This window comes from Carassius carassius, chromosome 19 (assembly GCF_963082965.1).
Source record: "Carassius carassius chromosome 19, fCarCar2.1, whole genome shotgun sequence".
Classification (NCBI taxonomy): Eukaryota; Metazoa; Chordata; class Actinopteri; order Cypriniformes; family Cyprinidae; genus Carassius; species Carassius carassius.
This window is the reverse complement of record NC_081773.1, coordinates 32840814-32858262: the sequence shown is the minus strand read 5'-3', so window position 1 is coordinate 32858262 and position 17449 is coordinate 32840814. Positions and strand designations below refer to the sequence as shown.

The 17449-nt window shown below is 36.1% G+C and overlaps 1 protein-coding gene and 1 long non-coding RNA gene across 4 annotated transcripts in view; both read left to right on the top strand.

Annotated features, from left to right (window-relative positions):
- The window catches only part of LOC132095595 (NACHT, LRR and PYD domains-containing protein 12-like), a 594505-nt gene that overhangs the window by 47571 nt on the left and 529485 nt on the right, over nucleotides 1–17449 (top strand). The window contains exons 9-11 of one of the 2 annotated variants that reach the window (XM_059500734.1): nucleotides 3601–3774; nucleotides 11650–11828; nucleotides 12524–12690. In XM_059500734.1, the coding sequence (XP_059356717.1) occupies nucleotides 3601–3774; nucleotides 11650–11828; nucleotides 12524–12525 (355 nt within the window). In that variant the 3' untranslated portion in view covers nucleotides 12526–12690. Of the gene's footprint in view, nucleotides 1–3600; nucleotides 3775–10098; nucleotides 10273–11649; nucleotides 11829–12523; nucleotides 12691–17449 lie in introns of those variants that run through there. The other variant, XM_059500733.1, reaches the window with a different exon arrangement.
- The window catches only part of LOC132095591 (uncharacterized), an 8758-nt gene continuing 6607 nt past the window's right edge, over nucleotides 15299–17449 (top strand). The window contains exons 1-3 of one of the 2 annotated variants that reach the window (XR_009422462.1): nucleotides 15299–15687; nucleotides 15791–15932; nucleotides 16016–16116. This is a non-coding gene — a long non-coding RNA (uncharacterized LOC132095591). Of the gene's footprint in view, nucleotides 15933–16015; nucleotides 16117–17449 lie in introns of both variants that reach the window. The other variant, XR_009422461.1, reaches the window with a different exon arrangement.

Here is a 17449-nt window from a genome sequence, read left to right as displayed (position 1 = left end):
GAACAGTTCTCTTATGATAACAGCACATGTAAATACTCCAGTGTCAGTACCTGGTTGAGCTCCCAGGGGGCAGTATTGTGCCTTAACACTGACACTGTCACACAAGAAGAAGACGCAGAGCTCAGAGGAGAGCCGTGTTCATCAAAGTAAAGACGGGCTCACACTACAGGAGTTTTAAAATCATAACTGATTTTGAAATCTGGTTGCAGCACACACATGAGGAGAATCTTTGCAGATTATCTTCCCTTAAATATTAAACATGCACACACTGAAAGATTTGAACATCGTGGCACATCACACACTGTAAGATATTATTAAGGTTATCACACCAGAGGGAGCGCCTCACGTGATCTCACGCAGCAGATCATCACTGAATTTTATTTATTTTAGCTAGCTTTGTGCATTTTAGCGCTTCTTTCTCCTTACAGTTTTTATGTGTTTTTGCTATATTATACAGGCAGTTATGTTACTACAAAATGTCAAGAAACAGTTTCCTCTATCTCCACTATCCAATATTATACCGGTATTGATGATAACTGTGATATTCAAAGCAACAATTATCGATATCGTTTTAATTTAATGAATTAAACCTTCATATTCATTAATGCACTGTGAACTAACATGAACAATGAATAACTGTTTTATTAACATTAACAAAGATTAATAAATTGTGTAATAAATGTATTGTTCATTGTTCATTCATGTTAGTTAAAGCATTAATGTTAACAAATGACATTTTATTGTAAAGTGATACCATTAATATTTATTCATCATACTGTTGAACTTAGTATTTTCTCTCTTGTTATTTCATAGGAGCTTTAAAGAAGTGCCCTGCGTTTATCAGTATCCTTGTGTTCGTTGGGTGAAAAAGAAAAACTTAATAAACAAAGTAAAAAATAATTTTGACTGATATCCTTTTCCCCGCAAGGTTTCTATAGATATCACAGTATATCGATATTGTGAATTCTTATGGCAACAATAAGCGTGATATGAAACATCTAATATCCTGACAGCCCTAGATGAGACAACTGTCAATCAAGAGACAGAGATACAGAAAGTAAAACATTCGCTGTGTCCAAATTCAGGGTCTGCATCCTCCTTAGGATCCTTCCTACCCGGTTGAAGGAGGAGGGGTCCTCCGACGACCGCAAAACCTGGAAGTCGGTGTTTGTGAATTTGGACAGCCTACCCTTCTTTCAGTTCCCTCCCTTACCCGTTGCTCATATCCTGTCGCCTAGCAACCGTGACAGCGCTAAGCAAGAAGCGGGAACATGGACAAACAAAGTTATTCTCCTCATTTTAATTCTTTTGGAAGAAATAAAGCAATTAAATAAATCAAATACTTTCTTTGCTCGTTGTCGGAGAGTTTTTTTTATATCAGACTACAAGACAGTCATATCCAGGTAAGCCATTATAGCCTATTTTCATTTATGTTTTAAAACAAAATGCCTAACTAGACAACCACTGAAAAAATATATTTTTTAATTTTTTAAAAAACGTACTCCTCTCCCACTCCGCTACCGCTCGCTTCGTCCTCCATTACGCTCTGCCGAAAAGAATTATGGGATAGGTAGGATGGGAAAGGATCCACCACACCCATCCTTCCAATTCGGGGAAAAGGAGGACGTATTTGTGGGCCGCATTTGAAGGATCCTACGAATTTGGACAGCCTTCGTCGCGGCGCTGTGACGTAACATCCTTCAAATGAGTACTCCGAAGGATGCAGACCCTGAATTTGGACACAGCCATTGTGTGTCTTTGTTTCTTGTTCATGTGTGGACTTCTGTGTTCATGTTAAAGCTGTTTCTGCATTAGCAACACCTTTAAATGGATTCTGTTACACTAAGTGCTAATAGCTCGTCTTGTTAGCAAAGGCTTACATTTACATTTAATCATTTAGCAGACGCTTTTATCCAAAGCGACTTACAAATGAAACAACAAGAGAACAACAACAGTATACAAGTGCCATGACAAGTCTCAGTTAGTCTAGTACAGAACACAGAGCCAGGGTTTAAGAATATGATAGACAAGAAAAGAAAAGGTAAGTGCTAGTATTAGTTGGTTAAGTGCTCGTGAAAAAGATGAGTCTTTAGATGTTTCTTGAAGATGAGTAAAGACTCAGCTGTATGAATTGAGATTGGGAGGTGATTCCAGCAGCTGGACACAGTCCAGGAAAAGGTCCGTGAGAGTGATTTTGAACTTCTTTGGGATGGCACCACAAGGAGTCGTTCACTTACAGAGCGCAAACTTCTGGAGGACACATAAGATTGAACCAGTGAGTTTAAGGATGTTGGTGCTGTGCCAGTGGTCGTCTTGTAGACAAGCATCAGTACCTTGAATTTGATGCGAGCAGCTACTGGTAGAGAGTGTAACATGATGAGGAGAGGAGTAACGTGAGCTGTTTTCGGCTCATTGAAGACAACCCTCGCTGCTGCATTCTGGATCAGTTACAGAGGCTTGATAGTACATGCAGGAAGAGCCAGGAGAGCATTACAATAGTCCAGTCTGGAGAGAACAAGAGCTTGGACAAGAAGTTGTGTGGCTTGCTCTGACAGGAAGGGTCTAATCTTCCTAATGTTGTATAAGACTTGACTGTTAGCAGACAAAATTACTAAAGAAACCAGTCAGATAAGTGAGAGAGTAAGAACAGTGGGCTTTTGAGGAGACCGACCCGAGTACAAATCTGCATTTCTTCTCATTTACTCCAGTGTATATTAGCTCAGAGAGGTGTTTATATTAAAGAAAACATAAGAAAATATTCAAAACATGGAAATAAAATGTCTAACATGTATAATTAAATATATATGTGTTGTCCTCGTGTTGATCAGATGTTCTGGAGAATCAATCACATGCAGCTCATATTGTTCCCAAACTCAGAAGCGTGAGTCTCTTCCTGCAGCTTCAAGAACAGCTTTACTGATCAGCAGCTTCAGTGTGATTAGGAGCAGGTGTAGGGGGCTTTAGGAAGAGACACAAGGAAGGACACTAGAAGACACCATCTGTTTATAATCAACAGAATCAGAGAAATAATATGTTATTACCTACTGTTCTGTAAAGCACTGCAGTACATTGAGGTGTGAGTACTATCTGCAAGTATGAATAATATCTCACAGTGTAGGTGACCTGCATGATGATTGAAATCGCACAAATAGTCTTCAGCTATTTCCTTAATAAACTGTGAAAGGAAATATCTGCTGGACAGTTAAAGCGTTCAAATCATTCAAAGCGACAAACACGAGCAGAATCAGCTCTGAAACGTGTTTCTCGACCCGGTGACTTTTAATGAATGACGGTGAGAATCTGAGATTGGTAATGCTGTCATAAATTCACAACGGTTGTGCTGTAATTATATAATAGACTGTCTCTAGCTGATCACACGCCTGTATTTGGTTAAAAATCCTGACAGTGTAATAAAGATTTTTTTATTTTCTTTTTGAATGAGGTTTTAAATGATTTATGATCATGTTTGTTTTCTTTGACATTTTAAATCTCAGTCCAGTGATTCATCACACATTGATTTGTGCTTTCTCTTTACTAATGGATTCACAGCTAAACTGATCTGATCTGAGAGAGTGAAGAGTGTGTCATTGTTCTCTACAGGTTGAGAGATTGTGACGTCTCAGATGAAGGTTGTTCTGCTCTGACTTCAGCTCTGAGATCAAACCCCTCACACCTGAGAGAACTGAATCTGTATCTGAATAAAATAAGAGATTTGGGAGTGAAGCGTCTCTGTGCTGGACTGGAGGATCCTCGCTGTAAACTGGAGAAACTGTGGTAAGATTATATATGACACACTGTAAAATATTTGTGAAGTGAAAAACAAAAACAAAACTATATCAGAAAGGAGTGAATGGATTCAGACGGTGACGTATAAACTGTGATTCAGACTTAAAGCTGTTGAAAAAACATCTTCGTCACATGTACTTTTATATTACATGTACATAATATTAATAGCAATAACACTCAAAATTACTTTATTGTAATTCTACATACCTCCGCGCCAGCTTTGTGCTTTCATTGATGGTATATTATTAATTTGTTTTGTAATACTTTGTTCATAATCATACTATTAAAATACTGAGAACAAAAATAAACACACATTAACACGTTCATAATTGTATGTATTTATGATGTTTAGTATCCTGAATCTCTCCTGATCAGTGTTTTGAGCTCAGATAAGATGATCGTAGAGCGTCCTCAGACGACCGTTAATGATAATCAGAATGAATACGCTGTGATTAACAAACATTTTAAATTATCCACCACATTATCATCATTTTTGTAAGTTAACAGTGATGTCACCTCAGTAAATTAGTAAAATATTAAACTGAGTTATTGCCTACATAATATATTTTAATATAAAGTATGAAATAAACGTTAAAGCAGAAATAATAAAGATGTAAACAGCATCTCTCCTTCAAACTCGCTCGCTCCCGCTCTCTCTTCCAGCTCACCACTACTCCGCATTGCATTGTGGGAAATAGCGTACATTGGTTACACTCAAAATCAGAATGAATTGTGGGTAAAAAGTAGTGAACGAAATAGAGAATGAAGTAGTTCACTCAGTATTCGGACACCCGATATAGTGCACTATATAGTGGATAGGGAGCAGTTTCAGACACAGATATTAAATCAGACAAAATGTAAACATTAGGTATTGTTTGTGAATGGAATACTTGCTACTGATTGGATGAGACAACTGTCAATCAAGAGACAGAGATACAGAAAGTAAAACATTGTGTGTCTTTGTTTCTTGTTCATGTGTGGACTTCTGTGTTCATGTTAAAGCTGTTTCTGCATTAGCAACACCTTTAAATGGATTCTGTTACACTAAGTGCTAATAGCTCGTCTTGTTAGCAAAGGCTTGACTGTTAGCAGATAAAATTACTAAAGAAACCAGTCAGATAAGTGAGAGAGTAAGAACAGTGGGCTTTTGAGGAGACCGACCCGAGTACAAATCTGCTTTTCTTCTCATTTACTCCAGTGTATATTAGCTCAGAGAGGTGTTTATATTAAAGAAAACATAATAAAATATTCAAAACATGGAAATAAAACATCTAACATGCGCACACACACACACACACACACACACAGAGAGAGAGACACACAGACACACACACACACACACACACTTACAGACACATAACGGTTCACTTACTCACACACACAAAAATAAAAATGCTTAGAGACAGAAAAGTTACAGTGAAAATGTCTTTGTGTTTCTAAGTAATCAGAATCCACAGCTTCACTATTATTAGAGAGACACTGCACAGACAGACAGGAATAATTTACTGTAACCACTTTCTCACGAATGCATTCAAATAAATGTAATTGTACTGTGCTTCTCTGTATCTGATTTAATAACCGATAAAATAACTGATGAAGATGTAGCCTACTATTCTTTCATCCTTACTAACAAAATTTGCTTCAACTTCAAAAAGCTGCAGTTACAGATTTAACTTTTAATTCTGATAACCTTTAAATCATTTAATGCACACTTAGCCTAATTAAATTCATTTTTTTGGTTATCATCATTATTATTATCATCATCATCATCATTATTATTATAACTATACATTCATTCATTCCTTCAATTATAAACTCAACAGCATAAGGTGAAAATAACTATATACATAAGTGAGTGGAAAGGGCAAGTGAATACATGAATCTTTGACACTTTTCTCCATTGACTTGCAGAATATTTTCTGTGATGTTACTGTTAGACAGTGCTGAGAAGATAATAATTTACAGTTTACAGGTTACTCTATTTAAAATGTAATAAGTAGTGTAACTATTTCAATTGCTTTATTAAAGTAATGTAACAGATTACATTTGATTGTTTTTCTAAATGTAAAATATTTTCATCTGTAAAAGCAGGCAGGGTTAAGCTTACAGTAGAACTCAACACTGATTATTGGCAGACTTTCAAAAGCCTTCATCACTTAAATTAAGATTATAATCATTTAATTTTAAACCACAGACACCACAAAATTAGACTTTAACACCTTTTTACTTTGAGATCAATCTGATTCTGGTTAAATTCTGATCATTCTGGTTAAATACAGGTTTAAAATCATAAGAAATAGTTTGATAGCTATGATACTGTTTTTAAAATCAGATCTTTTCACAGCTGTGACAGGAAACACTGGCATCTAGTCATGGGCCGGTATGAGATTTAGACAGTATGATAACCTTAAGCAACAATATCACGGTATCACTGTATTGTTGTTACAGCTCTGAAATGTGTTATTTTTAAATGACTGGGTAAATGAGATATTCTGGAGGACACATACGATTGAACCAGTGAGTTTAAGGATGTTAGTGCCGTGCCAGTGGTCGTCTTGTAGGCAAGCATCAGTACCTTGAATTTGATGCGAGCAGCTACTGGTAGCAGTGTAACCTGATGAGGAGAGGAGTAACGTGAGCTGTTTTTGGCTCATTGAAGACAACCCTCGCTGCTGCATTCTGGATCAGTTACAGAGGCTTGATAGTACATGCAGGAAGAGCCAGGAGAGCATTACAATAGTCCAGTCTGGAGAGAACAAGAGCTTGGACAAGAAGTTGTGTGGCTTGCTCTGACAGGAAGGGTCTAATCTTCCTAATGTTGTATAAGACTTGACTGTTAGCAGACAAAATGACTAAAGAAACCAGTCAGATAAGTGAGAGAGTAAGAACAGTGGGCTTTTGAGGAGACCGACCCGAGTACAAATCTGCTTTTCTTCTCATTTACTCCAGTGTATATTAGCACAGAGAGGTGTTTATATTAAAGAAAAGTGTGATTAGGAGCAGGTGTAGGGGGCTTTAGGAATATAGGGTGGTGATGGCGCAGTGGATAAGACACATGCCTTTGGTGTGAGAGACCCAGGTTCGAATCCACTATAAGACACCAATGTGTCCCTGAGCAAGACACTCAACCCCTAGTTGCTCCAGAGGTGTGCGACCTCTGACATATATAGCAATTGTAAGTCGCTTTGGATAAAACCATCAGCTAAATGAATAAATGTAAATGTAGACACAAGGAAGGACACTAGAAGACAGCATCTGTTTATAATCAATAGAATCATAGAAAGAATATGTTACTACATACTGCCACAATTTACAGTAAGTATGAATAATATAATCTCATTTTTTTATATATCGGCATCGGCCGATATCCGTGTTTAGTAGCGCCGATTTAAAGTCAGGCACGTCAGTGGGCAGCCCCGTGTTATTGGTGTGGTGGAAAGTGCTGCTGCTGCATGTGAAGCACCCCAAGCTAAAACTTTTGAAAGGTTCAACAACAGTCCTGGGAGATAAAGGCAGTCAGAGAATCTCACTCTGTAAATGGGGTGGAGAAGTTGTCAGCTCTTACAAACACTGCAGCGTGATTGAGGGCTCCGTTACTCCACCCCACTCACAGACAGCACCGTGCTCGGTAGTGGTGGGCGATACTGCAAAATTTGGTATCGATCCGATACCAAATACATATAGGGTCAGTATCGCCGATACCGATACCGATACCAATACGATACTTTTTACTTAAAAAAAAAAAAAAAAAAAACTTGTGTAGGGGAGTGCAGTAGGTCTGTCATTATTTCTGAGGTGGATGAATGATCAATTATTTAGGCAATATTATGTTAAAAAGAAGATATTATGTGCACTTTAAGTTGATTTCATATATTTTAATTTAATAATTTAATGTTAATTAAAAAAAAGACAAAACGTATGTTTATTTGTCTTGGCCTTTTTTTTCTTTTCTTTTTTTTTTTTTTTTTTTTGCTGATTCGGAAAATGATCCGATCCATACGAGGACGAGCGAGCGCGGGTTTGACTAGATGTATTTGGAGGTTATTGCTCACGTCTCGTTCTGCACATATCCAAATGTTTCCATATTCGCAATGTATCTGAATGTTAAACTATAATTTAAAAAAAAAAATGAAAAAAAATTTTTATGTAAACTAGACGGAAAGATCATCCTCTTCACATGAGCAAAAACGTGCATAACAGCAGAGTGGAGCGGTATACTACGGTCTGTTTAAACTGACCAGTGTAACCTTTTATGTGTTTGGTTGACTGTACTTTATTTTAATAATGAACAGACTGCGATGTACGTTTGTAATTAGAATGCACTTTAGATGTTCTGTGTCATTTATACCAAACACAAATGTTGCTGGTTGCTAGTGTGTTTGCAGCACTACTGTTATTTATTTTTTATATATTTAATTTTTTATATTTTTCAGTTTAATTGATTTTTATTTATAAAATTGTATTTATTTAAATGTATATTTAAGTTTACATTTATGTTCCAACAAACTTGAAAAATTCTACTCGATAAATGCTCTAAAACTTTTATGTAAATGATTGACTTATATATATATATATATATATATATATATATATATAATTACCTGTTTCATATATTTAATACTTGGTCAGTTTATTGATTTGTTTGGTTAACTTTGGATACATTTTTTTATTTTAATACCGTGCAGTGCACAAAATTAAGATTCGAGAGATGGTTCAAGTCAGTGCTCAATAGAAGATGATAAGTTTAGAAATGTTGTGCATCCACTTATTATTAGTGCGATATTTTAGCATGAAAATGAAGGGGAAAACTTCAAGATATCGGCAGCACATATCGGCCATCGGCTGACCCTGACCTCTAAACATCCGCATCGGCTATAGAAAAACCCATATCAGTCGATCTCTAGTTAGGATCCTCACTGAAACGTGTTTCTCGACCCGGTGACTTTTAATGAATGACGGTGAGAATCTGAGATTGGTAATGCTGTCATAAATTCACAACGGTTGTGCTGTAATTATATAATAGACTGTAGTGTGAGGCGCTCCATGTCTGCTGTTACTGTACTGTTTCTGGTTCTGATTCACTGTTAGTGCTGCGCTTGGTTTGAGACGCTTTAATTTACATTTGGGAACACAACATTCATCATTAGAAACATTTATAAATCTGTTGTTGTTTACAAAGAAGTTTCAGTGTCACATAATCCTTCAGAAATCATTCAGATTTACTGCTCAAGAAACATTTCTGATTATTATCAATGTTAGAAACAGTTTTGCTGCTTAATATTTTTGTGGAAACTATGATACCACTCCAACATTTGTATAAGATTTAAAAAAAGAGAGAAATTAATAATTTTATTCATCATTCATGAAAGTGACAAAAAGTGAGTGAAGGCATTTAAAATGATTTATATTTAATAAATGCATTAACCAATTTAATTAATATATTGATTAATGCAAATAAATGCTGTTCATTAAACTTTTAATTTATCAAAAATTAAGTGCATCATAATTTCCACACAAAATATGAAGCAGCAAAATTGTTTTCAACATTGATAATAAACAGAAATGTTTCTTGAGATTAAAATAAATTGTAATGATTTCTAAAAGATCATGTGACACTGAAAACTGGAATAATGATGAAGAACATTCTGCTTTGCAGAATCACAGGAATAACATTAGATTTTATAATATATTAAATTCGAAAACTTTTTTTTGTATTTGTAATAATATTTCACAATATTTATTTATTTTTACTTTATTTTGATTAAATAAATTCGGTCTTGATGAGCAGAAGATAGTTATTTCAAAAACATTAATAATTTTAATGTTTCCAAACTTTTGGCAGGTACTTTAATAATAATAACAATTCTATATACTTCACTATAATATATTATAGTACTTTATTATAATATATTATTATATTGTTGTCATGATTATTAAATTCTGCTTTTTATTTTTTACAGGACAGTATATATTTTTACAATATAAGATATATCTTTTAATGTGGTAAAATACATATTTTTAATAATGAGTGCTGGGGGCGTGGTCAGATCTTCCTTCTTTTTTGTCTCTAGTTGATCACATGACTGTATTTGGTTAAAAATCCTGACAGAGTAATAAAGAGTTTTTACTTTCTTTTTGAATGAGGCTTTTATGATTTATGATCATGTGTTTTTTTTGTTGTTGTTCTTTGACATTTTAAATCTCAGTCCAGTGATTCATCACACATTGATTTGTTCTTTCTCTTTACTAATGGATTCACAGCTAAACTGATCTGATCTGAGAGAGTGAAGAGTGTGTCATTGTTCTCTACAGGTTGAGACATTGTGACGTCTCAGATGAAGGTTGTTCTGCTCTGACTTCAGCTCTGAGATCAAACCCCTCACACCTGAGAGAACTGGATCTGTCTGTGAATAAAATAAGAGATTGGGGAGTGAAGCATCTCTGTGCTGGACTGGAGGATCCTCGCTGTAAACTGGAGAAACTGGAGTAAGATCACTCAAACCTGTGACCTGTGGTCAGGACTGGACTGGGGTTAAAATTCAGCTCTGGACAAATCCAGTCCATCTGACCCACGAGTTCCTCCATGAATGTTTTACTGGGTGACAGGGCCTTTAATTGGAGCAAATAATAATAGATATTACTGAATTCATGACAAATATAACAAACTTAATAATGTATTTGTGTCACATAGAAATGCACTTGACAGTAAAGCATTGATTTTGAGCTAGAATGCAGGAAATCTATTGAGAAATAAATTCTGTCATCATTTCCTCACCCTCATGTCGTTCCAAACCTGTGTGACTTAGTTTATTCTGTAGAACACAACAGATATTTTGTAGAAACCATTACCAAACCATTTCTTGAATTTCTGAAATGATCTTCTTTTATGTTCCACAGAAGAAAGAAATTGATACAGGTTTGAAATGACACGATGTTGAGAAAATGACAATTTACATTTTTGGGTGAACTGTCCTTTAAGAACTTATTTACTGGTTATATTTAATATTTAAGTAGGCTAATAACAGTAACATTTATAATAAATACATCTCTATTGTACAGTGTTAATAACTGCAAGTTAAATTACTATGATGATGAATTTACAAGTCTATGTTTTGTCATTTTCCAATTGACCTCGTCATGAAGTTTAGATTGTGGTGTGTGTTTTCAGCCAGCATCACTACAGAAGCTTTAATGTTCTCATATCACACGACTGTAAAACACAATTCTGTGTCACATCTGAATGGATCAAGACACTTGTGTTGTTGATCACTTTACTCCTGATGACCAGTACATCCCTGTCTGTGGGTCACAAGTCAGACTCTCTGACCATTAGACCACGACTGCCCCATATAGATGATTGATAGATTAGAAATATTAGACAGAATGGAAGGTTAAATGAGTTTGAATGGTCTAGAAATAGAACATAGAATGGCAGCTAAATGGAGTCTAAAGACCTTCAGTTTGTTTACATTTGAATTTTGACAGTTGGAGTTTGAATAGTCTTGGCTCATCTGAACATTTCGTCAATGTAAGTCTGTGGGATTTTGATGATTTTTAATCTTCATTTTTAGGTAAACCGTAATTCGTAATTAGAGGAGCAAGAGACTGTTTCTCCAGACAGATCTGTGCTTATATCACTATGAAACAATATCTCACATTCAGCTCTGTGTGTCTGTTCAGTCCTGAAGCACATGACAGTTTCAAACAGCAGCATTGAGCATCAACATGCAGAAATCTCATTCTATCAGCAGCAGTTTGTGGCAATGATTGTCATTATATCTCCTCTCCTGCTCTGAGACCAGAGTCAATAACAAACTACACACACTTCAACTACAATTAACACTGTGTCATTGTTCTCTACAGGTTGAGTTATTGTGACGTCACAGATGAAGGTTGTTCAGCTCTGGCTTCAGCTCTGAGATCAAACCCCTCACACCTGAGAGAACTGGATCTGTCTCTGAATAAACTACAAATATCAGGAGTGAAGTTACTCTCTGATCTGAAAGATGATCCACGTTATAAACTGGAGACATTACACTACTGTGAGTATATTAGTATTTAAATCTTTTAAAATGGCCAAAGTTTAGTAACAGACATATTTGGAGAATATAAGATAATAAATCAGCTTCTCTTTAGTTTCTGTTCTTTAAACTGTTTAATTCTGTGATGATCTATGAATATATGAATATGTTCATCTCCTCCAGTGTCTCTGTGTGTAAATGATAAAGAGAGAGTTGTTGATCATTCACTGTTATTAATCTATGATCAGTTGTTCATCAGATCAGAGTATGTGAGCGGAGTGGAGCGTCAACAATTTCTCCTCCGCGCTCCGATCATTTAATTATCACTCCGCTCCGCTCCACTCCACACTCACTGATATCAGAAACACCGCTCCACCTTCACTCCACGTCTAAAGTATTTCAGTATGTGTGAAATTACACACTTCAACTTCTGTTCATAACGCATATTAAACAAATAAATGAATTGTACTCGTGACGGAGCGGTGCTGGAGCGCTCTTGGAGCGAGTGAAAACCACGACGCTCCGACTTTTAAAAGATCCGCTCCTCGCTCCAGTCAAAATCACACGCTCCACTCCGCGCTCCGCTCACATACTCTGATTCATATCTCTGACTGTAATATGAATATACTGTGTGTTTCTGAGCTGGATCTGCTGATGTGATGTGACAGCAGTAATGTCTCATACTCATATCTGACTGTCTGTGTGTTTTATTGTAGGACTCTCAGTATTTAGACGTCAGTTCAGTTTCCTCAGGATCAGCTGATGGTGAATAAGAGCCGCTACAGGAATCAGTGATGTGAAGTTAAATGAATGCATGGAAGTGTAATGTGTGGAGCAGTGTTGATGAACAGAAGAAACAAGCTTCAAGGAAACTAAACTAATTCATCAAAATAAGTTTTTATCCAAAGGACATTAAGAAAATAGTTGATTTGTTTATACAGCACTGAAAACCAAGTAAATCAATGTGATATTTTCAGTGATGGGGTTATATCCTGAGCTGTCCAGATTTAATATAGATCATCATAACTGTGTATCCTGAAATTCAGAAATAGACATCTTATCACTTGTACATTTTCCACTTGATATCATCATGAGAAATGTGTGCCTGCTGTATCTTGATTTAAAAACAGGAGCTGGAGGAGTTTTATTGTTTTTAAACTTAAACATCTTTTATGTAAAATATCTTACTCAGGTCTGTACTAAATAAAAATGATCATGAATTTTGTTTCTTATTTTGTTAGAATTATTCACACTTTCTCAGATTCTGTAACATTCGAATGTCGCTGTAAATATCAGCATCTATGCATATATGCAGCATATATTTGCTGTGTTTGATTCTTTAAATCTTCCTCTTAAATGTGTCTAATAAGGCTGTAAAAAAACTATTCTAATGCAAAAATGCTGATGAATTTGAAATGATTTGTTTCTAATTGTTTAAGCAACGTAATTAATTATATATGGTTAATAAACATTATTTTAAACATGCACTTTTTTTCCAAAGATAGTCGTGTGATTTTATTGCTTTGCAGAAACGTGCATTAGTAATATTTCACTCGATGTGCTCTCTTGTGTCCTCAGGAGAGAAGACAAAAGCTGGTTTTCCCTCCAACTGAAATTATGTCTTTTAAATTCCAATATAATTTGAAAATGTATCATATTTAAGAACAGAATTCTAATTTAGTTTTTCACCTCTAGTGTCTAATACACTGAGTTCCAGTTAATTTCAAAGAGAGTTTCAATGTGGTTCATTGGAGCACTAGAGTTATCTTCTTTTTATTAAATTATTATAATCACAACTATTCATTTTACAGTCCTGCTACTAGCATTTTATTCAGACTAAAACCCCTTTAATTCGGGTGAGAAGGTTTTTTTCTCTCTCTCTCTCGAGAAGCTTTTGCACGTATAATAATACCGCTGCAGAAGCATTTCGCAGGATAAAGGTTATCGATTAATTGATCGTTAATTTAAAAGACGATCGATCATGGAAATTATCGAAAATTTACATCACTAAATGCACATAAGTTGGATTGTATGGAGCTAATTTTGACAAAACTATTTGAATTTGAATTGTGTAAATATGAATTCTAAACAAGTGTAATTTAACAAAAAAAAAAATGAACATTATATGGGATTTAAAACAGTTTTGAATTGGATTCTGGATTTTTTTTTTCTTTAATATTTACCATTTGAAATTTAACACAATGGATTTTTTTAAGGTAAAGTTTTATAGACATGTATTTTCAAACAGATTTTTTGTTCTGAATTCTTAGACTGCAAATATCAGGTTTTAAACATTTTGAAAGTTTTCAAAATGAAGAAGAAATTCGGAACATCAAATAAAATTTTCTAAAATTCAAAGCGCAGAAATTCAGATCGTACAGAAAGAAGGTCAGAGGTCATTCACAGGGAGATCATCTCCGAAAAGAACGAAGCGTTTTGTCCAATCACAGAGCTGCAGCAGATTTCTGGCGCGAGCGTCCGGCTCAGGAGGTCTTTCTTCTGCTGATCATGAATCCAGAGGTAAGTGATTTTTAAGCATTTATGGTTTATATTTAGATATTATGTTAGCATTCCCAGCATGTGACACATTAGTCTAAGCGGTCTCTGGTGTTTGTTTTAAAGTATATTTGGTGTAAAAGTAGCATCACCGTGTCTATACGGGACGCAACAGCTTGAAGTGACAAAGCGGCCTGTAAAGAGCTCGGACTCTGTCAGAAATAGAACAGGAATCCGTTTGCTGTTGGAGATTTCACATTCAGTGTAGACACTATCACTGATTATAATCCACAGGTTCTTCTGTCTTCAGTCTGGACGAGGTGTGAGCGTCATAACTCCAGGGACGGATGAACACACGGCTCTACTGGACACGTACTCGGAGAACTAGACCAGAGGGACCCCGCCGAAATACTGCTGCTCCCAGAACCAGATTTCAGCCAGACACCTCAGATTTCTGAGACAAGAGGAGCTTGAATGAACTTTACCAAAGAAAAGAAGATATGAGGCAGAACGCACGCTTGCTGTTCTCTGGTGAATTCTCTCTTCATGAACAACAATGTAGAGCTGTGCACACAATGTAAGTAAGAGATTAATTTGACAGTGTGAACAGCTTCAGTGATTATAATCAGAGTTTCTGAGAGAGCTTGAACTCTTGCTAGACTGAAGTCAATGATAATGTTCTTGACTTTGATGATTGATTCTTTGCTCTTTCTGTTCAGTACACATACATACATACATTTAGTCATTTTTATTTAGCTGAATTGAATTCTTTCAGAGCTGACGATAGACCAAACCAAGATTTCATCATAACGGGACAAAAGCAAGACAAGCACAAGAGATGCAATTAAGTTTAATTTATAGTGCCTTTTTTACATCGGCCAAAAGCTAAAAAAGAATGCATCTCTGTTTGATCAAATGTAGTCATCATCTTCTTTACTAACTTCAGTGCATTTGTTTATTCTCTCATCCATAAAACCACAATAGGCTTTGTGCTTTGTTACTTTTGATAAGAAACAAAGTCTTAGATTTGAATTCTGTCCATCTTATCTTGAAATGTCACCAATAAATCTGACTGTGGTGCTCTCTATCTAATGCAGTGACGATCACGCAGTGTGCCTCAGGTCAAGTGAAGCGGCAGCATGCAGCACACTTGAAAGATCACGTCTTCCTCTGTTTTTAACACCAGTTACGGGCTACAGCGCCAAATAAACATGAATGAATGCCAAAGGGTCTGTAAACAGATACAGGACATTTTACTGACATTAATCCTGTCACATGTAATCGCTCAATCAGTGTTTCAGCCGTACTTCAGAGACGTCACAAACAGCTCGTCAACAAGATGTCATGTTTCTCATCAAATCCATATTCAGGGACCATGAACTTGGTATTCAGCTAGAAAATTACTTCTGGAGAGGAGCATTTTGATAAATAAATACACCATATTACATTCATTGTAATGTTTAATCCATATTGTTGTTGTACTTTAGGATAGTTGGTGAAATAATGGCAGTGAGCATTACTCATGATGGACCTTTTTCATGGAGTGGATTTACAATTTCATTTCTTCCGGGAGATTAATAAAGATGAGCTGACATAACAGATGCAGACCTGCTAGATCTGATTGACAAGGTTTTCTAATTCAACTCAATTCAGATTTGTATATACATCTGTGTAGTGTATGTGTGTGTTACTCCTGGTTTTTATTTCTTTAGATTGAGACTGCAGACACTACAGCCTTGCTTGAGCTTTCTGAAAGAATCGTAGCATGTGGTACACAGGATCCTAACATGTGATGAAAGGAAGACATTGTCAGGTGTAGTATCTGTGATTCTGTCCATCTGACTCTCCTCCTTTCTCTTCAATCCACACATCAGGGATAGATGTTTTTGGGACATTATACTCAAGTGCAGTGGGTTCAGTGAAGCGCGGAGAGAATCACGGATTGTGAACTACTTGCAGGACTTCATTCAAAGCCTTGAAGATGAAGGGAACATCATTACTCTTACTCTTAATAATTAAATAGCATCAGTTCAACAACGGACCGGGCATCTGACCAGTCAGAGCAGAGAGGGCTTGTGGAAAAGACTGAAGATTTGGATCACTTCACACTTTTGAATATAAACTTGTTGTAGGAAACCTCTGAAACAATTTTAAAATAGTATATTAGGCGCACTTTAAAAATGTGAGGTATTGTCAGTCCAAGTTCAGAGACTGTTAACACAAGTAAGCAGAGGTGGAAAGTAACGAATTACATTTACTCGCGTTACTGTAATTGAGTAGCTTTTTTGTGTACTTCTACTTTTTTAAGTATTTTTTTTAATCTGTAATTTTACTTTTACTTAAGTATATTTAGTTTGAAGTATTGTACTTCGCTACATTTTAAAACACATTAATTACTGAGTAAAAAAAAAATCGCTCCCTGGAAGCTATGTCAGTAAATAATGGGCAGGAGGGCAAACTGGCGCTAAAATCACAAGAAAGATGCAGACGGACAAAACAGGCGTTAGTGGTGCAGACACCGCTGAAAACGAAACCCCGTCATATTCTGAAGTTGAACTTGAAGGAAATGAAGTGAACCCCTGCCCATATTTATACTCTATTATGCTGTGTATGCTGTGCTTGCCTAGGGAGACCAAACTAGCAGTTTATAAAATCTCGACAAGACATCAACCCCACGTAATGTAAAAAAAAAAAACCAACGGTCAAATATGTACTATTGTGTATTATGTATTGTGTTAATCAGCTACATGTCGGCTGACTCGATTTTCTTCTCATACATTCCCGTAGCGTCACAGTGCATTTCCCTGAAGAAGCCGAGCGACTTCAATGTAGAGTTGTGACGTTCGCGAACGAACCGATTCTTTTGAACGGCTCATAAACATGAACGATGGGAGCCGAGTCGCGGCTGGAGGGGAGCCGTTCTTTCTGTCGTTCTTTTTTCCTATGCGTGTTTCACACAGATGCACACAAATGAGCTCCTCCGCGAGACAGAACAGTTATGGGGGAGGGGCGCACCCAGCGCAGGCCAACCCTTTATAGCGTGATGATATTAGTTATTAGTTGTGCATGTTCATTGCAGCCCACTTTGTGAAGGGGCTGATGTCCTATTTGCAAAGTTTACAGTAGTAATAGTATGTAGTATGTAG